Source organism: Phaethon aethereus (genome assembly GCF_964289735.1).
Source record: "Phaethon aethereus genome assembly, chromosome: 2".
NCBI lineage: Eukaryota > Metazoa > Chordata > Aves > Phaethontiformes > Phaethontidae > Phaethon > Phaethon aethereus.
The window spans coordinates 117,262,717-117,286,608 of NC_138582.1; the positions used below are offsets into that span (position 1 = coordinate 117,262,717).

Sequence of the window (23,892 nt, forward strand, 5' to 3'; positions counted from 1 at the left end):
TAGAAGAAAGCAAAGGGGAACAATGACTGTATTGCATGTTAGGGAAGTTGTACGATTGCCTCTATTTTATTAATGAATAGAGCTAGTACAGCTGAGACCTCTTGGGACCAGGGTCACAACACCATCTTTAACTTCTGCTGCAACACACCAGAGTAAGCTTCCAAAGCTGCATCTGTGTTCAGCTATACTGTTCTGTACATGATGCTGAGAGGTACTGTACCATGTTTGGTACAGGGGAAACACTTTCTGCAGCTTCAGTAGGTGTTTAAACAGAGCATAACGAAGCTAGAAGAGCTAGCTGCTGTACTGATACTTGTGCTTACAATTTGCAGAGAGTGGGAATATGACCTAAAGCCAGTCTGGAGAGGTGTTTCTTAAGTGCTTCTGAGGCATGGGGCTGGTACCAAGAAAACTTGATTTGGCAAGATTAACAGCAAAGTCAACTGTTAAAATCCAAGATTAAGATCTAGATTTCTTTTCATTTTCTGTGCCCGGAGCAGCTCACTAAGAATTCCAAGAGAAATTGTTTTAGATAAGCCATGCTAGCTTTGACATCAAACAGCAGGCTAGAAGTGGAGTAGTACACAAAATAAAATCTGAAAAGGGGCTGAAGTTATAGCTGTGAACTATTAGCTTGAGAAACTATCTGTTGGTACAAAGATGAGAAACTTTACCTCAGATGTAGTAACTTAAAACATTCTTCCCATTCCACAGAGATAAAGCAACAGTGAAGATAGAGAATATTTTGTAATGATAGAAAAATCTATTAAGAAGAAACATGTTGCCTGAATTGGATGAATAAAGCGTTTTTACTGAAGAAAAATATATGTATGAAAAACTTCTGTGAAAGTCTATAGCATATGAGTAAGATTCTTCAAAGTACAGCTGAGACTGAATTATCTTCTTTGAAAGAAGAAAAGGCAACACAAATGTGCACACTGCTTATTCACAGAATGTTTACATCTTCAATTTTACAAAATAGCCACATTTTCTAAAATGCTCCTCTGAAATGCTTGATTAAAAGACAGTGAACCATAGTATCCCATCAACAGCAGTTCATCACATCTATAAATCCAATTTAAATCTAGTTATAATAGGAGTGTGAGACAATAAAGAACAGCATAAGAGCAGTAAAAGGAGCTTCTAGTTGACAATGGATACCATATATATTTCAAAATACCAAAATGAAGATAAAAGTCTTAAATTAAATTAAACAGTTCTGTAAATGAGTAATAAACACATCTAAGATAGCACACGTGTGCTCTTCTGTCCAGTTGCCTCCTGGAAGGAATGGAGTGACTTGAGACTGCAATTTACAGGATTTTCTGTAGGATGGAGTTGGCAACTTCCAGGGATTCATCTTTCACCAAGACAATATCGTAAGAGTCCATATATTTTTCCAAAAGCTCATCTACCTAATTGCAGAAGGGACAAAAAGAAAGACTCACTTAGTTTTAGAATTAATTATTGAAAGACTTTTTGTCATTAAAGTACCGCCCAGTCTTTCCACCAAATTCAGGGAATGAGCCATGCAAATATGTATCGCTCCTGTGAGTGAATTCCACAGGATGACAGAGTGGGAGTAGCCTGACATAACTCTGTGCGCATTCCAGGATATAATACCTCACGTTTATTCCAGGGTCTCACACACAAAGATACTGAAAGTAAAACTACTTCCTCAGCTTTCTGAAAGGCAGAGGTAAATAGAAAACTGAAGTTTTCTCTCTCCTGAATGCAAACTTAGCAAATAATCAATTCTGTGTTGTGTCCCACCCCCCCCCCCCCGCCAAAAAAAAAAAGAGATTCTGTCTAAATTTGTTATTTGGAAGATTATAATTTTGCTCAATTATCAATCAGGTATTGACAGGAGCAGGAGGAGCCACAGCAATTTAAGATAATTAATTTCTTTAGCCTCTGAATTTTGCTTCTCAACAAAATACTGTTTTGGAAGTAGTTCAGTACAAAAAACAAAGCAATTTACATTTGTGTTTTTGTAGCTTATGGTTTAGAAAAAAACTCAAGGCAAGAAATCCATGAATAATGTTTGAAATCTCAAAACAAATATGGGCCAAACACTTGGTCTGACATCTGAAGCTCATTAGAATTAACCTGTTTCTAACTTTAATGAACCTTTTTCTAACTTCTAACTCAGGCGAAGTTCAAGAAGTTATAAGGCTACTTACTTTATCGTTGAGATAGCCGATCTTAAGAATGTGTTCAACATTTGCTACTCCATCTGCCATACTCAAGTCTCCTTGGGAATCGCCCAGCAGTATGATATTACTGTTGTCTTTTAGTTGTTTGAAGTACTCTGTATTCTTCAAGGCACCATCATGTTTGTTGTAAACATGAATCAATTCTCCTTTAAATCCTTTTAATATTCCCTATAAAAAAAACCCACTGAAGTTATTTCTAGTATTGTATAGACAAGATACAATCTAGGATGAAATAGGTGATATTACTCTTGGCCTAACATTGAACTACGTAATCTCTAATGATGGACAAGATAAATTACTGTTAAATAATGTAATGACTGTAATAGCATTGTTAAGACTAGACAGGCAGTGATTCTCCCTGCTTGGAGGAGTAGCAGCGCTGTACTGGACTGAGTGTGAGGTTGCTATTAAAGGAAATGAATAGTATCTTAGTCACACCATGCTAACAGTGTTTGAACTGTTATCCTCTGCTTGTTTTTTGCCTGGAGGAGTGCTGAGTATGCAATTCTAATTTTCTATATGGCAGGGTAGATGGCTACATCTGTTGCATTAAAATGTTCATCTTGTAGCATATATATAAACAGCTACTAAATACCACGAACAGTCATGTTTGATACAAATGTGTTATTTCATACGTACATTTTCATCAAAATCCATGAAATTGGAAACCACTTTGACATTAGAATGGTAGACCCCAGCCTGGTGGATAACTTCCTCAAGAATGTCTCCAATCCCAGCAGAAAATATGAACACAGGAATATTATGTTCACTGAGTTTATCAAAGAAGTTCTCATATCCTTCTCTGTAACACAGGATGTAAATAGAAATAAAATCTCAACTAAAGAAAGCCAAGAAAAGTCAAGAGTTTTCAGACGACATTCACATCATCTTTGGAAAAGAAAATTAGTTCTCCCTGAGCATTTCACATTATTTCCTTTGCCTCACCTTTTCAGGTTAGCAAGGACCATCAACCTAACACAAGGCACATCGTTTTGGCAAGAAACTCTTGCATCAAGCTGTTCGGTATTGATCTGTATAATCCCTCGCCCCCCGCCCAACACCTAATCATGCTTTAAAGACTTAAAAACAGTTCCCCCCTCCCCAAACACCCCAGAAAAAGCAAACAACTAGTAGAACTCTCTCTGACTACTATCAGGCTGTACATTTCCTTTCAGTCTTCCTTGCTTAAATATTTGACTTTCTGTAGGGTTATTACCATAGAACAAATCTTGTTTTGTTTTGAAATCCTGAAAACATTTATTGTAACTCTTTCCTAAAAGCTTTTTAGTTTTCAGTACCCAATCAAACCCATGTACAGTATTCTGGGAACAAGGTAACATTAGCTCTATACCCCTTCTTCACACAGGCATTGATTGGTAGAATTTTACATTTTTAGAAAAAATTATGATGATGAAAATTTTTGAGGGAATTTTAGCCTGTGAATGAAGGCTCAATCCACACAGACCTAGGCGTTCAAAAAGTCAGAGACACTGTGCTTGTCTGTTTTGCAAAAGACAAGAATTTAATTAGTATGATAAACAAACACTTCCACAAATTAAGTCTTAACATCTTGTTTCAGTAGTTCAAAATTTACAGACAATTTTGGAGAACTTTAAAAGAGATGGGAGCCACAGCACATTTCAAGCAAGGATTTTGCTGGCTTTTAAACTTGCCTTTAGCCATAAGGGAAGAACAATATTTAATACAACATATGAAACACATTCCTCAAGTCACTGCATTTTTCTCTCAGATGGAACTATTCTAGGCAATGTTTTTTAAAGGAACAAAGTTGAACTCTACATTCCCCTTACAAAAAAAGAGCCGTGAGTGCAATTTCAAGAGGATGAAAGTCTACAGAAATTAAGTTTAAGGGGCTCAAACTTTAAAAAAAATTTTTTTTAAAGATCTGTAGTGTAATACAGTGTGATCATTGTAAGCATTTAGCTACAAAATATGAATAAAGTGGGGGCATGAAGAGCTCATTGTGTTCCAAGATTACGGTGTCACATGCTAAGGAATGCTTCTGTTTGTTTGTTTGTTTTTCCCCTGAAAACACACAGTAAGAATATACAGAAAATGGTCCGAATCAGTGTTGTTGAAATCAAAAGGAACTTACTTCAGCATAACATCAGACTCCCTTACAATTTCTGCAAACTTATCCTTTTGTAAGCCTTGTTCAATGAGTAGTGCATGAGATTTATTGTACCTAGAATATAAACAAAAAATGCATCGAAATTAGTTACCAAGATTCACCTTTCATTAAATCTTGAAAAGCATCCTGTATGGTTAATTATTGATCATTCAATTTAACAGCAAAGCAACACCAGTTGTTGCACAACACTCAGAGAGATTAATTCAGTTAATATGTTAGCTAAATGCTAATTACTGCCATTAATTTGCTTTTAAAAACTTATTTACTCTGATCTTAGTACAATGTGAAAAATGGAAGTGTCTCTTACCATTCTACCATATATGGATATTTTTCTTCAATAGTGAGAGCTGGATCAATTTCAATAGCATAATAGGTTTCTTTCAGCTGCAATAACTGAAGGGAAAAAATCACCAGATGTTTAATGCATTTTTATAAAATCACACTTGGTATTTGATCTGAGCAATCAAAATAACTTTCTTCATTCTAATTACATTATTTAGATAAAATGGAATCTGAAATGCTTTTTGAACAAAGAGTTAGCTTGTAAATATATCTAAGAAGAAAAAGCGGATACTGTTAAACTGAACTTCATGCCACTATCAAGAATACAAATATTTCTGTTCACTTCTATTTATGATGGGATGACTTGCAGTCAGTGAGAAAGCTCAGAGAGTTTTAAGGATTTGAAAGTATCCCTTGTCTTGTCACGCTGCATAATTCAACACACAGTACAGCCAGGGAATAATAACAGTTGACTGTACAACAAACCAACAGTTAGTAGGTTTTCTGTTTACCTTTTTCCGACAGTCCTCTGAGATGAGCTTAGAGTTATCAATGATGTCTGGGGGGGTGGAAAAAAAAAAAGTGTTAAACAAGATGGTATAGTTTGCTCTACAACACTGTAAATGGCATAGATGACAATGTCTGACGACATACCACTATGTTTCCTCAGAACTTTTCTTACCAGAAACCAGTAAAAGGCACATTTTTCTTCATAAGCAGGAAGATATATTACTGTCCGTCCTCTCATCTCTGAATTAAAAGGACAGTTGCAAGCTCTCTTATCTGTTTCCTGAGATTTAACTGTTTCTGAAATCATCATGAGGCATCCTATGTGTTTTAGGATTCCCACTTCATTAACAAATGGATTATCTTTGTTCTCAAAGGCTACAGGATAAAAATATCAAGAATTCTGAGGAGTTTACTGTCTGGTTCTTGCGACATCAGGACTGTTGCGGGCTCTTACAAAATAAAAGTCAACCCTATCAGATCTAGCCACTAATATCTTATAGTTCAGAACTTAATGTTTTAATTGTGAATCACAACTTATCTGATTTTAATTCACACAGATTGTGATTGAAATATATATATATAGAAAAATGCATATAGACAGTCACTAAAATACTTCTTCATTAGGCTGTACACATTAGGTAACAAGTCAATAAAAAATCTCACATATTAGGGAATAAATTGAATAGAAAATTAAAATCTAGGAAAAACTAAAAGGAGTGAACAAACCAATCCATATTAAAAAAAAAAAAAGTACTCACTATGACAAGTTGGACATCTTTTTCCATTGTAGGAAAATCTACTTAATGTCATATCAAAATCTGTAATAATCTATTTAAGGAAAGAAAAAGCAAAACTGTCTTACAACATGGAGGGACAAAATAAAGAATGGATGAATGATCAACAACAGGTGCAGCTGAGTAGCATATGTCCCAGAAATCTCCCTATTTTATTGAACTATTGTAATATATGCCAGAATATCCCATAAGAATAACTTTTTTTTCTAGAAAAACTGTTTTTCTAATTCCTTTGGTTAGAATATTTCCTGAAATTACTAAGCTTTTATGTTTGTATCATTTACTTAACTACTGTCTGGCTGAATTACAGTTGAATCAACAAGGGCTATTAAAAGACTGAACAGATGTCTAAGTTTTGGAGATTTCTGTTATATATATAGATTCTTAAATTTTTTTGGCATAGAGCAACAATCACATGAATGCTTTCATTCCAAACTGGTTACACCTTCTACTATGTTTACCTGAAGTTTGGCAGCTCCACCTTTGATGAGGCCACAAATAATCTCCTCTACTCTCCCTGGGTCCTTAATATGGACAGTCTTCTTCTGGAATTCTGGCATCTATGAAGAGTAAGAACACAGACAGACATACACTTACAGAGGAAAACTTACTAGGTAATACCTGCTATGCATCAGATTGGTAGCTCTGCACTTATAAACAGTTTCATGTGGCATCAAAACATGCTCAGGACAGGAAGGCAAGCTAAGAGTAAGAAGAAACAGAAAATACTCTGGATGTATTAACTGATGACTGCATACAGTTCTGTTGGCTTTCAACATCTGTGTTTATTTCCTTTCCTAACATCAAATTATTCAATGACCTGACACTCACAGAAAAGATAATTGTATTTGTAGGAAATAAGGGTGATATATAGAAACAGGACATATGGGATCACCTTGTGGTTTAAGTATGTCACTGGGAGATGATGAACCTTAAAACTAGCTCTTTGTGCAATTAATATGCCCCTAAAGTTTCAACATAGATACAGATGAGAATGCTACATGTGTCAACTGAGTACTCCAATACAAGAAGACTATATAGTAATTCCCGCTCCCTAACCCTCCATCAATCATTTTCCATTACCTATTTTACTGCACACTTCAGAAATAACACATGCTATCACAACACATACTCCTTTTGAATAAAGACTATTTCTTGAATACTGTGATAAATGTTGAATTTGGTAAAAAATTTAAAAAAACCCACACAAAACCCCCACCCCTCCCCAAACACCACCCTCCCCCCCAAGCCTTTGCTTACACTAAAAGTTTCTCTTCAACCTTGCAGAGATGGTAAAAGAACTACTTATTGACAGAAATGAAAAAATTTAGTATGTATTTTCTTCCTTTATAATCATGTATGGACTTTTTCTAAAGCAAAGGCATCAGACATTTGCAATCTATCTACATGGGCATTTATAAATTTTACTTTCTGTGTATAGAATGTCAGAGATGATGCAGTGCTAGGAATTACATTTTTCACATTCTGGTCATTCAGCTTTCCTTTTCTTACACCTAGCATTTAATCTTTGCTGTAATGAGCTAATTTAAAAAAAAAAAAAGCTGCTTCTATTTCCAGATGTATTTCTGGAACCACCGTTCTCATATCACTAATTGTTAATGTCACACAACATTCTTTCTTCATGCTCTTGATGCTACTAATCCTGTTGTTTATTAGTAATAACCAGCTTGAAGTCAAATTGCAATTAGGTTATCATTTAAGAAAAAGATGACATTTTAAAGTCTTGCAAACACATGCATTTGTAATGGAAAAGACACTTATGTGTCAGGGAGAGGAAGGAGCTGGAGGTACCTTTAAATATTGGCTCTAGTCCACTCTGCTCTCAGGTAGGAGCAAACTATTACAGCTACATCATCCTTGGCAGATACTTGTCTAACTCATTCTTGAAAACCTTCACTCACATATTGCTCACTTTCCTCAACCACGTGCTTTAGTGCTCAGCCATCTTTACGTTCAGAAGAGTTTGCTTAACCTCTATTTAGTCTTCCTTACTGTAATTTTAGGTCATTCACTTTGGAAGAAATTATTCTTTTTCATAGGTACTCTTGGACATTTTTCCCTTCTTCCTGAACTAAAGAATCCCAATTTCTTTAATTCTTCTTTTGCAAAGCACAGTTTTCTAAACCTCTGACAATTCTTGATGTTGTCCTGGCCCATCCATTTGAACCGTATTGTTCTTGAAACACAGCATCCGTAACTGTGGGTATAACCTTTCTGCTCTGCTCTTTTCAGGCCTCAGCTGACGGGCTACTTTGTTCCATGTCTTCCGATAGTATCTTTGCGTATACATTTGAATACACTTACTTTGTTAGCAGCAATATGGTGATAATGATTCAAATTCAGTTGGTGATGACCACATATTCTTAAAAATTAGTCCTAGGCAGAAACAAGTAGTTGCACAAAGTGCTAAATTTTACATTTAGCCTTGCTGGATTGTATCTTTTCTTCCTTTTTTTTAATATAACAAATAATTCTAATCCCCAGTATGCTTACTGCTACTTTCTGGCTGATATCCTCAAAGACACTGATGAAAACAGAAAACAGAAAACAGAAATCTAAATTCTAAACCCCTAATCACGAGTCTTTGATAATTTTCCAAGGTTTTCCAGCCATGCAAAACATTTACCCATACCAGAATATCTTACCAAAAATTTCTAAGTCATGACAAGGTATTTACTACTACTTTGCTTTATAAGTCTCATAAAGAAAACAACAGATTCATTTCACTCAGTTTGGAAAAGTGAAGGTTTTCCTTTGCCATCCTATGGCAAAGACATTCTGTAAAAATGGAACCTCCTAAACCAAGATAGTTGTCTATGTGGTTGCAGTGCCTTGTTACTTTTATTAGCACAGCAAATTCAAAAAAGGTACATTAGGATTGGCTTTCAACTATCAGCTACATCCCAAACTGGGAATCATTAAGAAAGCTAATGAGTGTTTAAAAAAAAAAAAATCCTGAGAAATAGCTGTTAAAGAATTCCCTACTCTTTTGAGAAGATTAACAATCTGCAACTCTTTAAAGGTGTTTTATGGTATTTCTTTTGTATGTTATACAGTGTTGGTAAACAAAAGTAACCTTACCACTTGTTTGGTGGGTATACAGCATTTTTTCTCTATAATGAAAGATAAAGCAATTCGACTCTGTTTTGAAATTTTTTCACTGTAAATTAACTAATCCGATTCCTTTGACTTTCAGGAGGCAAATTATATATGTATTTTTAGACTTGGAATGCAAAACTTAAAGTGAAATCTAAATGTGTAATTTTTTAAGAAGTAGTTCAATCCTTATTTAGTTTACTTAGATGCTAAGGAACAGACTTCCTAATATAACTGATTTAAACAGAACAGATGGGGAAGATGGAAAGAGCAGAGAGGAGACTATGAGGAAAGTCAAATAGCTTACTACTGTTTTATTTCAGACTGAGGCCTTTTGTAAGTTTTTGAAACAACCTGAGGAAAAACCTCCTTAGTAAACACTTCAGTAGATGATGTTAAATAAGACATTGCTTAAGATTTTGAGTATGATGAAAGCTTCCTGCTTTGATGTTGTAAACTGATGCTCCTACTGCATTTCAGTTTCTAAGGTTCATTTATTTCTAATACACCTTTCATTTTTACACAAGAATTGAAGTCAGTTGAAGAGTATTTTAATTTGGGGCGGGGGAAAGTGTTCTGCAGTGCCTACAACCCAGACAATTTCAGTATCACAGGCACTTTCATAGGCAAAAACAAGTCTTCATTATGGATATGGCATCTGGTAAAGCCTCAGACAAATATGGTTAGTCAAAACAACCACTGTGCCTATGAGTAGTTCCTTGTATTCATATTTGCAACAGACTGTTAAGTAGCAATTCTTTTATTTAGGCTTTATCATTATTATATTAGAAGTAAATGGAACTGTCTAATAAGCAGTCAACAGTTTTATGGCAAACTGTCTCCTTCAATGTCTTACACTTCTGCCCAGTCTAGCTGTTGGTTTTTTGTTGCATTTCTGCCACTCCTGAGAGTTGCAAGAGACAAGCAGATTCAAGTTGGAAAGAACTGATAAGACAGATGAAAGAAAAAAGAGTGAAAAAATGCTAAGAAAAGTTCAGTCAATTTGATAAACCTTGTCTTTCAATTAATTGTTTTAAGAGAGCTCTAGGAGTCAACTCAGTATACACAAAAGGCCCAAAATTCTTATGCACCACTTGACTGGGAAGAACATATATGGAGAAACAACCAAATAAAATACTCCACAGGAGCTAACAAAGGCAAGAAGGCTTTTCAGAGCAAGGAGCTTCTACATACAAGACTAAAACTATATGAGCACAGGAAAGGGAATTAATATTTCATTGTGACATCTGAAGGTATATCATATTGAATCACTTAAGTGTCCCTATTTATTCTGTCATTTTAGAAAAGTGTGAGAAGAGTTTTGCTTTCTTACCAAGGACTTCTATATGTTACAGAAATAGCTCAGAGACCGGTATCTCTTTTAAAACACATGTTAAAAGATTACAACTCCCAAAGGTAACTTGTGGTTGGCATACACACAGGCCACAAATACATTTAAGTTTCTAGTCTCTGACATTTTTAAGGAGCCTTTCAAAAAGAAGCAAGGAGAACAAAACTGAAAAAGATTATTTTAAAGATTGAGCTTAATTTGATTTATGAAAAGGAAAAAAAGATCTGCTCGTCTGTGACAGCAGGTAACTGGAATAAGCAGGCAGGAAATTCTTTTGCAGCTAACAACGTTATAGTCATACCTTGATGAATGAACAGTAATGGATTCACGCAGGTTTGGAAATCCCCCAGTCCTACAAACCACAGAATGGGTCATTTACAACAAAGATAGCTCTGAAAATTACAAGCCTATTTAGTACATGAGACATGCATCTGTGTAGCTGGGTTAAATAAAGAGGAAACGTATTTACTGGAAAGAACATATTGAATTCTGTTTTGAAATAAAAGTTTCTTATACACAACTGGATAGCAAAATTGCAAACAGAGCTGCTTTTACGTTGTATCTGGGTGCTACTTATAGATATTGTTTTCTTAATAATTGAAACTGTATATCTAAGTGCATGCTGTGTCTATTGGATTATTAAACAAGAGTTGGTGATAAGCACTATAATGAAAGGCAGGTATCTAAGTGAATTCACAGATGCCATAGTAGGCATTTCCAATCAGGTATCCTAGGGAATTAGTAACTGATTGTGTGCACAAGGTGTAATGTCATATTCTGGAGTTAAGATTATACCGAACTTCACTGTGTGCTGGAAGTAGAGCAGTTACTTCCCTACCCAATAAAACAATGTAAGTCCCTATGATTAAAAAATTAAAAATAAACATAAAAAATAATGTCCAATAGAAGAGTAGCTAATACAAAGAAACTTCATATAAAGGATGACTGTGGGACCTGTTGTTTTCACTATCTGTAATTTTACATTGGGAAGGACAAGCTGATGAATGACTTGCTTTCTTAACTACATGGACATATGGCTCATTTCACAATCAAATCTAGATACGCAGCCTGAAATATTACTAGTAATAACTAAAAATACAAGAGGTTATCATCATAAGTCTGCTAAGAAATGCTTTGACCAAGGACATAAAAAAAAGGGGCAAAGTATTTTTAATACTGATACCCTGTAAGCCTACACTGCTTGGCAAATACAAAGCTTTCTTATTTTACAAAGACTAATCTAGTATGGATGCTTCCCAAAAATCACTGCTAAGAAAACACCCTGCATTATGGGTAGATAAAATTTTAAGGGAACTTCTTTATAATTCTCAAGGGTTGATACAGTACTTTGTTAGGTGACAGTAACGCTGAATAATAATAATAATGACTGTTACTCACACTTACAAATGTATTAAAAATATTCCATGAAATTTCAGATGACCATAATATCATAAAAGTGGTAAGACAATGAATAAGAATCAGCTGCAATTGACTATATGTGAACTTCAATTATCACACAATTTCTTTTTTTCTACTTTGTTGGTAAACCTGCCTTAGACCTAGTTCCAAACCTATTAACTTTTGATATAGAGGACACACCAGGGTGGGCTTGCAAGGAGAGGGAACTATTAAAGTTATTTACAAACAAGGAAAACGCAAATCAAAATGATAAAATGGATAGGATTCAATTATTTGTAAATTTTATTTCTAGTCTATGGTGATAGCTACCAGGTGAAAGAGTATAAACCAAGAATAAATGACATTTATTTCAGGAACTGCAAATGCTCAATTCCAAGGTCTGAGAGTAGCTATCACATATACTTACTTATGGATATGTACCAAAAAAGGCAGGGCATGGCATCAGTGATAGCTGTGAAATTTGATACCCTGGCAAGCTACAGAAAATTGGTTTCAGTGTTCTTGGTGTCAGAAAGTAACAGTTTGGTGAAATTATAAAGAAAAGGAGAACGCTCCTTAATTTACATCTTATTTTCCACTCCCTTTTTCTTTTTGATATTATTATAAAACATTACTTTCACCTACTTACTCTAGAAAACAAAGCTTACCAAAAAACTTTTGAAAAGCATGCAAGCTTCTTACATAACTTCTGCTAATTGCAATGCATGAGTTGCAAGAAGTGGAGAAGCCGTAACAAAAACCACAGAAAGGCAGTGTGTGCGTATCTTTTCCTCCATCTGTATATGCTCATATATAGCTACATGTGTTTATATGCTCATGTATGCATAAAGCAAGTTTAGGCTTTAACTCAGAAAATTTGAATTTCGGTCCATGAGTGCAATAGAGGTTTCTCTTAGCAGCCCCAGCTGTTAGTAGTCTTATCTTTTAGACAGGAACATTAAAAGCTACTAGATGCGAGTGTAGTCACATCGGTCATGTGCAGCACTCAGGAGAACTGCACTAGTGATCGTGCAGTCTGCTAGCATAACCTGAGCTCTGGACAGATATTTATTAAAATTACCAGAACCAAAAACATAATGTGTTTTATATTCATACGATGTAAACTCAAATATGGTAAGAAATTGTTAGTAACTAGTAATTACCAAATTACTCTTTTGATTGTTTTGCCAAGAAATAGCCTTAGGACTACTTATCTAAAAGGTAAACAGGCAAATATTATTACTGCAATGAAACAACGGAACATTGAGTATCTTCACAGTTGCTTGATAACATGCTGCAAAACCAGATACCCAGCACAGGTTATATGAAATAACTGGAACTGGCTTCACTACCTAAGCTATTTTAAGAAATGGAATAGGATGCGTACTAAAAATAATTTTCCCTGTTTTATTTTGCTTAATTATTTACATCTTTTTACACTTAATGTGCTGGATTCTGATACTTAGTTTGGAAGAAAAACCCCATATAAAAAATCTGGAGAGAGCACGTTCACAGAAAACATGACAACAGCGTTTCCTCTTGTGCTTTTAAAGGAGAGTACCTGTGCGTTGAGCTTAGGGCACTCCTGATTCTTCTGTCCTTGATTTTGTCCTACTGCAACAGCATAGGTGGCAAGCAGAGTCCAGAGACGCAGGGCTTGCATACAGGCTGCCAACAAAAACCAACCAAATCCTTTTAAGAATTGGTCTGCTATATTATGTGATCTTTGCTATTCCTGCTGTATAGAAATAAAAGCAGACATGCATGGTACGTAGCTACGTCACTCTCAAAATACCCACACTTAAGACTACTCTAATACATATTTACAAGTAGAGGAACATTTAAATTGAATTAACCTATTCAATAAAAACTGGTAAATATATTTATTCTTTCAATGCTGTTGCCCATTCTGTGCTATCAAATTTTTATTTTAAAAATACAATTTGTCACAATAAGCAACTGTAAGTAATGCCTCAGCTCATAGCCCTGCCTTAAAAACACAGGCAGAAGACAGTCAGTACTGTTGACAGAAGCTATGCACACTTACCAGAGGGTTTTGCAGGAGCAGTTGCAGAAGCAAAAGAAAATTCCTCTTGCTTGAGAAACACTAATATAGCAGCACAAAGTGCAGTTGAGGGCGTTTCCAAATACAGCCTGACTAATCCCCATGCAAAACCCCAGGGTCCTGTGACGCACATCAGCAATGCACAGCAGTTTGTTATGCTCAGCAGTACAGCCTGACAGGCTTACAGATGATCAGCTGGTGTACCAACAACAAAACCTTTGACCTTCACAGAATGAACAGCTTTCATGGATGCAGCAGGCAAATTTGGACTGCTCTAACAGAAGAAGGCACTTATTTTTCAAAGCAGGCGTTTACTACTTTGTTACTTTTTAACCCTTTTACAAAATCTTTCCAAGTATTTTAGGATTTCCTGTTGCAGAGTGCCACAAATGTCTTCCAGCTCATTGACATGGTCTCATTAATGTTTGCAAGGGAGCACACATTTATTTGTGTAGAAGTAGCCAATTAATTAATTAATTTATTCATCTTTGCTTTGACTTTAATTATCTATGTGATACCGAAACAGGAAATCAAGGAGGCTTGTTTGTCAGGATTTTTGAGACACAAGGCGACTCAACATGCTTTCACAAGTTTGTCATTAGGCATGTTGCCTGATCAAAGACGGTAACTAGGTGACACAGAAGATGTATTTAGAAGGAATCTTTTTTCCTGTGAGAGGATGAGGAAACTATTGTCTAATCTTATTTACACTTTGAAGTTGTGTAAATGCTTGGAAGTGTCATGTGAAGTTAACTCTTGCTATAGCAACAGTACGAGCTTTCCTATACTTATCCCATAATTCATGTTCAGCCTTAGGTTTATGATCACTATTTCAGGCTGCCAGAACGAAGCAAAAACAACAGACCTATAAACCACACCCCCCCACACCCCACCCCCCCCCGCCAGGACTCTAGAAATTCATTAGTTATGAAAATTTCCTTTTAAGCAGGATGTGCTGTTTTTCTACAGTTAAAAAAATCAGCAGACTTTTTCTGAATGGTACAGTGGATCCATACATGTTTTGTGTCCACATTCCAACTGCCAGGATTCACAGACCTACACCAAGTACTTTCATTTTTTTTTCAGTTGTGCTTTCTGTGTTTTGACCCAATGAAACAAGCACTGAATACTTCTGCTGATACAGAACATGCAACTTTCATCAACATTCATCCTCTTAGAATTGAGCAAGATCCCCCAAAATGTACATGTTTTGTACATGTACATGTCTGCTGTATCCTGGGGCAGCAAAACCGTTTGAAAGGTTATGTTCAAAGTATCGCATAAACCCTGCAAAGATTATATACGGTAAATCCAACTTACTTGGTATTTGCCAGGATTCATAGCTTGCATTAAATATACTTGTTATAGCATTTGTACACTGTTGTCATAGGTAACATACAGGGAATATTACCTTTTATAGTATTTTAACATGGTTAGCACGCTTTTGGTTAATAGCATCTCCATAATAGCGTTTGGGAAAGCCATGTATAATGTGGTATCTTGAATAAATATGAATTATTTGCACAACAAAAAGCTGTAGCTTATGACAGTGCTGGATTTCCGATTTTAGATGTCTTATGAACACTGAAGTAAAATACACTTGCTAGATAAATCACGTTCAGGTAAAGCCATCACTTTATACATTCAATTTGCGAAGTACCTGTCTTTGAGCTTTTACGTATTTCAAAGGTGACAATGGTATTGACATAAATGAATCTTGTGAACCTCATATAGGTGATACTGGGACACAGTGGGGCTGGACTTTTGGTATTCCGGTACTGCACAGATGTGATGAAAAAAACAATTTTAATGCTATCAAGAATTTAAAAAAGTTAGATTGCTCTTCACAAAAATTGGAAAAAAGTTTTGTGGGGTTTTTTTAAAGCTTACATATGATTTAAGATTGAAGAAAACTGTTGCATAAATTAAGTCCAGCTTTTACAGACTAATTTCTGGTATACCAGACTGATTAGCATTTTAAATGAACGATTACGGTGTTAGTGAAAGAGCTAGAAAATGACGTGAGCAAAATTTCTGTAAACATTAACAGAGCCAACACCTAATTCTTAGAAAAACATCTACCGTAGCTCTAATAACAATGTACTTTCACTTTAATGAAAATGCCGTATATGAAACTCCTCATCTACAAAACAGGGAAGACTGTCTTTGCAACTCTAAGAAACCTTTGTGTCAAATACTTCAATTAACTAACAATAGCTACTACTGACCATGTTCTGTTACTGCTGATTTGAGTCAGTTGAGCATTTTGTTTACCTTGTTTAACTTCTGGTAAGAGATGAATTAAAATTACCAGTTCTTTTTTAAAGAGAGAAAAACAAAGTCCAGCATGACACTTCTACTCTCACAATACCAAAGGTCATTTAAATATATTTTAAGAACCATGAACTAAAGAGGTATAGCTATTTCAACAGATAGGTTCCATTTTAACCTTTTCTCTTTGGCTGAGGGCCATCTCTCGACTGCAGAACATTCTACACAGCGAAAGAGAGAGAAAAAAAAAAGAACAACGCTTAAACCAGATGATTTGTCATTCATATAAGACTAGGAAAACATTCAACTTTATATGGTGGTGTGTTAGGTGAACTTAGTTTGTAGAGATTCAGGATGCTCTCAGAGGGTATGAAGCACTGGAAGTTTCAGTCTGCAGCTAAGAAAAACTGGTTCTACTGGTCCTTACACACCTCTGCCCTAAGTTGCACCTATTTGTGGAAAGAAATGAACACAGCACAGGTAAGTTATGTAAGCAGGTAAGCCGATTTTTTTTTTTTTTTTTTTTTTTGGTAAAAAACTGAATACTTCAACTAAACTGACATCAGCTTTTAAAGATCAAGAAAGAGGTCATATTTAAGAGTAATTTCTGTTCATTAGAACATTTGCTACAAAAATTAGAGGTGACTGAATCCTGTCTACAGTTGAAACATTAGCTAATGGCTTTTCATGAACTTACTGCCTTTTATTCTTGTTTACTGAGCCTACTTCAGCTGCACAGCTTTGAATATATCCCTGTATATCTAGCATATTGTCCAACTTTACTTAAGCAATACCTTGTTTTATTGCAGGGATCAATTTTAAACATTAAGGAACTGTACTTGTTTTCTAATTTTGCTTTTGTAGTAAGACTACTTAGTATATATTTTCCAAAGCAGACTACTTGATGTAATCTCCACAAGACAGGGAAAGCTAACTGAACCTTAGCACTCAAGTACCAAAACCAAGCAGAAGAAAGGAACCAACATAACATAAAAGAATTTCATTCAAACAGGATTTTTATTCATGCCCTAGTGAACTGAGTTAATGAGCAGCATACTGGTTCCAGCAACAACTTTTTATATTTGTAATTGACAATAACAAGGAAAATAAGATAAATGTTCAGTTTGATGAAGCTGAGATAAATAAAGGTTTAGAAGGATGCCTTGCAGGAATTTTGGATACCACTTATTTTTCCAGCACAGGTTTGGTGTAAAAAAAATGCTAGCCATATTTACAGCTGGCAGGATGCAATGCAGAAATATTATTTGTATATGAAATCACATGTGTATTGTAGAGATGACTCATGAGGAATGTAAAAGATTCTTTAAACAGAAAAAGCCTGAACAACACTTACTATGGAAAAGTGCTAATAACATACTAAAGACTGAATTCATTAAACTATGATAAATCCAGAGAAGACACAGGCTAAGAAGGTGAGGGTCTTAACCTGAACCGTTTTAAGACTCAGCAGTACTGTTTTAGCTGAGAATTTGTTTTCTCTACTCAGCTATCATATTTTAAAAAGGCAAAAATAAATGCATGCACAGAACAGATTAGAGGAGGTAAATACTGTATCACGAGATCAATCTTCTTTACGAGACAAAACTGCTGACCAGCTATAGCCTGACCATTTATGACTGTATCGAACACATAAAGTTATTAGTGCTAACACATAGACTCAAATGTATAAAGAACAGCTAACTTTCTTAAGTAGTTATTCTTCCTGTGTTTAAGACAACAATCAGTATGGTGTTGCCCTCACTGAAAAACAGCATCTTGATAAAACCACTGTCATTCATTAAAAAAATAAGGCTACATGAAGACACATTTTAATTCAGCAAGATAACTGTGCATGTTTTAAGCATGGGGAAGATAATCAGGTTCATTAGGACTAAGCAAAGGTTTTAAGCAGTGGACAAGAACAGTGATTAGCTTATGTTAAGGACATGCAGTAAGAAAAATTACTCTGGTTTAATGATGTCTCAAGGTGGTTACTCTATGAAAATCTATGAGGTCAGAATTAGAAGAGGTTTTTTGTGTTTTTCTTTTTTTTAAACCAGTTTCTGCAGTTCTGGAAATCTAAAATGAATAGCGTTTTTAACATCAATTTGAAACATGTCGGAAGCCATGACTTGCAATTCTATATGGAATTGATTGTTCAGATGAAAGAGTAAATGATACTACAGCGTCATTGTCCCTTATGCACCTTGATCTCTCTGCTAGTGATAAATCAACAGATATTTTGAATCTTACAAGAAAGTAGGAATGAAGACAAGCCACATACATTGCTGATTTGGTATCTTGAAGTCCAGGTAATAGAACATATGGGTAAGAGGTTTTGATGAACTTACACATTAATCAAAGTCATATTTCTCACAGAGGTATTGTTACACATTATAAAACTCATAAAGAACTGTAACAACTGTGGTACTAGAACTCAACACTTTATGCAATATTTCAAATCCTCTATAGAAGTCTGTGAAGATCTAACAGTAACTAGGGCCTGAATTTCTAGTATTTCATGTCATCTCCTCCTGTCAGTTATTATTCCAGGCAAAAATTCAGTCTCTTTCTGGGAGAATATATGGGCTACAAATCATAAAGACCCAGTTCTGAAGATTCTGGGATTGAACGAATACAGCTCAGGGCAGGCATCTTTTGCTTCCAATTGTATGTTAGGGGAGTCACCTAATTTCTGTGCTTTGCTCCCACTCCTTCACTTTGGAGATAATTAACCTTTGAAACTGGTAGGTTAAAATAAAAAAGTTATGTATTGTTTAGTAATCAGTGCGTATCTGGAAATGATTAAGTGATCTTCAGTCAGTAACCACATATCTTGGAAATACTGGTCTGACATCCTACCTGACCCAGAATACAATCTGATGTTTTTTTCTTAGCCATTCCTCTCCTCCCCTTGCCAAAAAAAGAATATAAAAATATTCTAAATGTAAGCAAGCTCAGTTCAATACTAAGAAGTTACTACATTATGCTTATATTTTACAAATAGCTTCCAAAGCACTAGAATTGAAAGAAGAAATCAAGGTTGTGACAATCACTCAATTCAGGGCAGAGGAAAACTGAGCCTTTTTCCTTGGCCTTCATACTTATATTTCACTGGTGCCTATTCTTACCAATGCTTTCTGGATAGCCCTCTTTATAAATCCATTATGCACTTGCAACTTAAACACCAAATGCTGTTCTGGTTTCCCTACTTTACAGGGGATAGAGCAGAACTCGAAAAGGCCATGAGAAGGGCAGTAAGGGTGAGCCACGATACGAAAAGCTGCCATACAATGAACAATTGAATATAATAGAATTCTTCAGCCTGGAAAAGAAATGACTGGATGGCATAGAAAAGGTTAATAGGTAAAGACTGTTCACTATCTCTTCCTGTGTAAGAGGCAGAGGTCATCAACTAAAATTAACAGGAGGCACATTCAAAAAAAATGAAAGGAGTCAGCTACAGGTCACACAATTAAGTAAATTAGTAAGATGTGGAATTCTTTTCTGGTGATACTGTAAGTTTACACAGCCTTAAAAAGGTACTGGATAACAACATGAAAAAGTTAATCTTAAATTACAGACACTGCCTCTGAAATACAAGCTGCTGGAGGCTGGGAAATCATTCTGGGAAAAAAAATCATGATGGCTTGCCCCATTCTTATGCTTTCCCTGGGCCCCTGCTACAGACCACTGCAAGACAGATGATACTATCTGTATCAGGCAAGACCTTTCATGGAAGGTAAGTGAAGACTCCCTGTTTGTAACACGTGACAACAGGGAGAATCATTTGCTCTTCATTCAGTTCTTCAGTTTAATTTTGAGTACCTTATTTTTTACCCCATCTTTCCTTTTTCCTACCAGATCTTCTTCAGAGAGCACAGATATGGAAAATTCATTTTTGACAAACTGGAATTTTGGAATTTGAGTGGTACTCTCATTTTCCTTTGATACTGCTATGGTAATAGGATAGATGTTGGAGTCTGGCTAACTGAAAGATCCACTTCCCTCTCATGTTACACAGAATCTAACACTTACTGAAAGAATGCTTACAGGTGTGATTGTTGGTACAACTAATCCTTCTTCAAAATACTGAGGCAAACATTATAGAATTCTAAGAACTAGCAGTATGTAGACACTGTGGTACATTTATAAATTCTGAATTAGCTATCAGGTGTGCAGAAGCTCACATAGTAACATAATTTTGATGACCTATACTATTTTTTCCCCAAACTGTACATTTGCATGTATACTTTTTATAATCAAATATCCTGTATGTATCTATATGCACATGTGTTGAATGAACTTAAAACAAATGCTTGTTTCCTTAGAAGCGTCCCATGTAACACTATCTAGAATGGAATTTGCATTAAGCCCAAGGCCTGGACTAAATCAATTGCTGCTAATTCTCTTCTTCTCTTATCTGCTTCTAAGAAAAAAACATCTGCTTAGATTTTTTTTTTTACTAAGCCTAAGAATGCTGTATCTAGATCAAATAAACTCTGACCCTTGAATGGTGGAGTTGCGGGACTCAGTTTGAAAGCAAAGTCAGCAGGGCAAAGTTTAATCTACAATACATTACCAGACACTACAATTCTGATAGAAGAATGTAGTGCTAATATAATATTCCAATTAAAGTTACACATGGAAACTAAGTTTTTAACTGTTACGATCTCTTCGAGTACAGATCCTTCTTCAAACTTCTTTAAAAAAAAAAAAAAAAATCCATTAAGTCTAACAGTGAAATACAGCTACCGTACACCTATTTTAAAGGTAACAGGCAGCACGATGACTTGATGTGTGATGGATTCTTTTGCCTCTGTGTCTCATTGTTTTATGGGTGTTTCTGACTGCTGGATCCATTCAAAGATGCAACTGGATGCTCCTTATTTCTTATAGCTCAGTGTATTTGCCCTCTGGAAGTAAGAGAGGACATGTTCAAAACCAGTCTGTAGTAATATTACCACTACTATACTTTCTACTATACTACTGCTACTGCCAATGTACCAATACTGCTACTGCTTTGTACTAATTCCTACCCTTCAGTTTCACGTACAACTTTTCCATGGTAACATGCAGACCAGACTGAGGCTTACTTATAACTGGTTTATGTTGCGAGGCAGATAGATACAATCCAGGATAATAAGTGTTGTGTTAATAACGGCCAAGTACAAAAATTACACTTTCAGTCTGATAAGTTTCCAACAAAGAGGGAAAGCTTTAAAGGAGCAGGGTTAATGGTACGTTTCAGTGGTATTCATTCTGTCAGCATTATGGTGGAGTAAACCAAACTTTTAGGTAAAAACAAAAGCACAAATAAACTTGGATTATTTCAGTGATCCAACCTGCAAAGCAGACAAACAGTTCTTTATATAAGCATGCAGGAAGGAAGCTATAGCTAACGAGTGGGGAAACACATAAGAAGAAGTACATTTGAACAGGAATCTTTCTTTGGGGCAAAACCAGCTCAAGTAGTCTGAAATTCTATATTCAGTTATTTAATGAATCTTCAGAGTCCAAGTCTGGGCCTTGCCCCATCCCTTTAAAAAATAAATAAATTACAAATTAAATACATTAACACTTTTTTTAAAAGGTTGGCATATATGAAAGCAGAAGCCACATTTCCTTCTAGAAATAGGCATTACTTACATAATTTATAGAAATGTTATTAAAAATTATTTTTGTAATTATTGTCTGAGATAAGTCAGTGCAGTTCTGTATTCTTTTGTGGCATTACTGAACAAAAGGAATATAGTTATCTTAAGTATTTAAACATGGTGTCTTCTTTGACCTGCATGCTGCAATCTTAAGCATATGTCCACTTGTACTGAAAAATGCATCGTCTTTTTTTAACATTCAAGTAAAATACTCCATTGATACAGGGATTAGCCAAATTAGAAAAATCCAGTGGACTTTGAATAAGCACTAATTTTTTTTTTTCTTAAACAGTCACAAATAACCTAACATAGAAGTGACCAACACAGCAGCCAGAGATTCCAACTTAATGGCGCAGTGCCAGTCAAGCTGCGTCATGATTGACATGGGACTAAAAATATACCTACTGCAATCATTGTAAGTTCTCTGATGTTTTACAGCAGCTGAACATTGGTGATTTGATTACTTTCGGGTAAGAGAGAACAGCTGACACCCAGCAACTGGTCAACATAAGTGCTATATGAAGGCCTCTGCCCAGGAAGAAACAGTCACTGCAGATCAACTGCTACACACAAGAAGGCCAGGGGAAATGTTAGACTTCATGTCCTAACTTTCTTTTTCCACATCCTCCACAATGGTATTCTTACCCAACTCTCTTGCCCAGTTTTATCTGGCCCTATATCTCTTTGCACGCTGGTTAGGAAAGGAGGCCAGGAAGAGTAGTTGTGAGCTATTCCCACCTCTCAGTTGCACTTAGCATGTGATGGGATCAGCCAAATTTCAGTGCTGAGCATCTGATAGGTAGCAGAGTCGTAGCTGCTGCTCTAGCCCCTCTGCATGCAAAAGCAGTTCAGTTGTACGCGTCTGACCTGGAGTCAGGCAGTGGCCAAGAAATGCCAGTCGTTGTGGGAACAGACTTCTTAAACGACAGGTTACTTACAAAATAGTGTACACCCACCTTCGGAGACCTACCTTGCAAACCGATACAAAATTCACACTAGTGCCACCTGCTGCTCTACGCCGTCTCCTGCAGCTCAACTGGCTAAAATATAAGTCTTGAAAATTAAATTACCATCTGACAAATGCACCAGATTATAGCAATAAAATCTAACAGGGGGCTTCTTTTACGACATTTTTCCTTAAACTCTTTCCAGGACTTACTCTTCACAGTAAGTGAAGAGTATACTGTAGTATACTTGCACAAAATATGCTTGTGTATGCACACATGGAGGGGAGAAAGGGGGCTGATGGCTTGGAGGCTATTAACGTGAATTGGAACTAGCCAACACAGAAAAAGATTACGTATTTTGCATTATGCAATTCATCCAAGTGAAAATAAAAGGTAAGAGCAGCTATTTATTTTTTTCTTTTAAGGAAAGAATTTCAAAAATTGAGGTATTTTTAAAAAGTTTCCAGACTTACACAAACTGTGATATTTTTACATTTACAGGTACATTTAAAATTGCTATTGAATTTACAGCTAGTACGCTCCTGTCTGGAAATGCATGGATCCATACCCTGGGTCTCTTCAATGCCTATATTGATCAATTTAGGTATTTTTTATAAAAGTTGATAGTTCTTGTTCACTCAAGACTGACTGTTGAAATGCTATGCAACTTTAATTCACAATATGAACAAATTTGCAATGCTATGTATATGAAGACAATTAAAAACACCTTCTTACGGCTTCTATTATTTGATAGTTAAATGTAACATGTTTAATACTCGCAGTATTTGCTACTGGTCTTAATCTGTAAAAAAGAGTTTAATAGAACAGATGTCATTATAGCTCAACAAATAATCAAGAGTTATTATAAACAGGAGAAAAATAACTTGAAAATATGACAACACATACTGAGAATTTATGAAAAGGTAAACACATTCCAGAATAGAATGATTCACTGAAGGATTGCTTTTATGTCTTGGAGAAAGACTTTATTCAAAAGAGAAAAGAAAGCAGCAAACAAGCTCTTCTGAGCCTATACCTATAATATATATCATATCCTGACATTTACTTTTATTTGCTATTTGGAGCTCAATTTTCAGGTCTAGTTCATCATCATGTTTTTGGTAACTCTTAT

The 23,892-nt window shown here is 35.5% G+C and overlaps 1 protein-coding gene across 5 annotated transcripts in view; it reads right to left on the reverse strand.

Annotated features, from left to right (window-relative positions):
* Positions 1 to 790: 790 nt before the first annotated feature.
* NT5C3A (5'-nucleotidase, cytosolic IIIA) overlaps positions 791 to 23,892 on the reverse strand; it is a gene marked incomplete at its 5' end in the record, with an annotated part of 28,870 nt that continues 5,768 nt past the window's right edge. Inside the window, 10 exons of one of the 5 annotated variants that reach the window (XM_082015519.1) lie at positions 791 to 1,415; positions 2,184 to 2,384; positions 2,856 to 3,018; positions 4,333 to 4,422; positions 4,676 to 4,761; positions 5,163 to 5,209; positions 5,919 to 5,988; positions 6,416 to 6,514; positions 13,382 to 13,488; positions 13,868 to 14,018. In XM_082015519.1, the coding sequence (XP_081871645.1) occupies positions 1,314 to 1,415; positions 2,184 to 2,384; positions 2,856 to 3,018; positions 4,333 to 4,422; positions 4,676 to 4,761; positions 5,163 to 5,209; positions 5,919 to 5,988; positions 6,416 to 6,514; positions 13,382 to 13,488; positions 13,868 to 14,018 (1,116 nt within the window). In that variant the 3' untranslated portion in view covers positions 791 to 1,313. Of the gene's footprint in view, positions 1,416 to 2,183; positions 2,385 to 2,855; positions 3,019 to 4,332; positions 4,423 to 4,675; positions 4,762 to 5,162; positions 5,210 to 5,918; positions 5,989 to 6,415; positions 6,515 to 13,381; positions 13,489 to 13,867; positions 14,019 to 23,892 lie in introns of those variants that run through there. The other 4 variants (XM_082015520.1, XM_082015521.1, XM_082015522.1 and 1 more) reach the window with 4 other exon arrangements.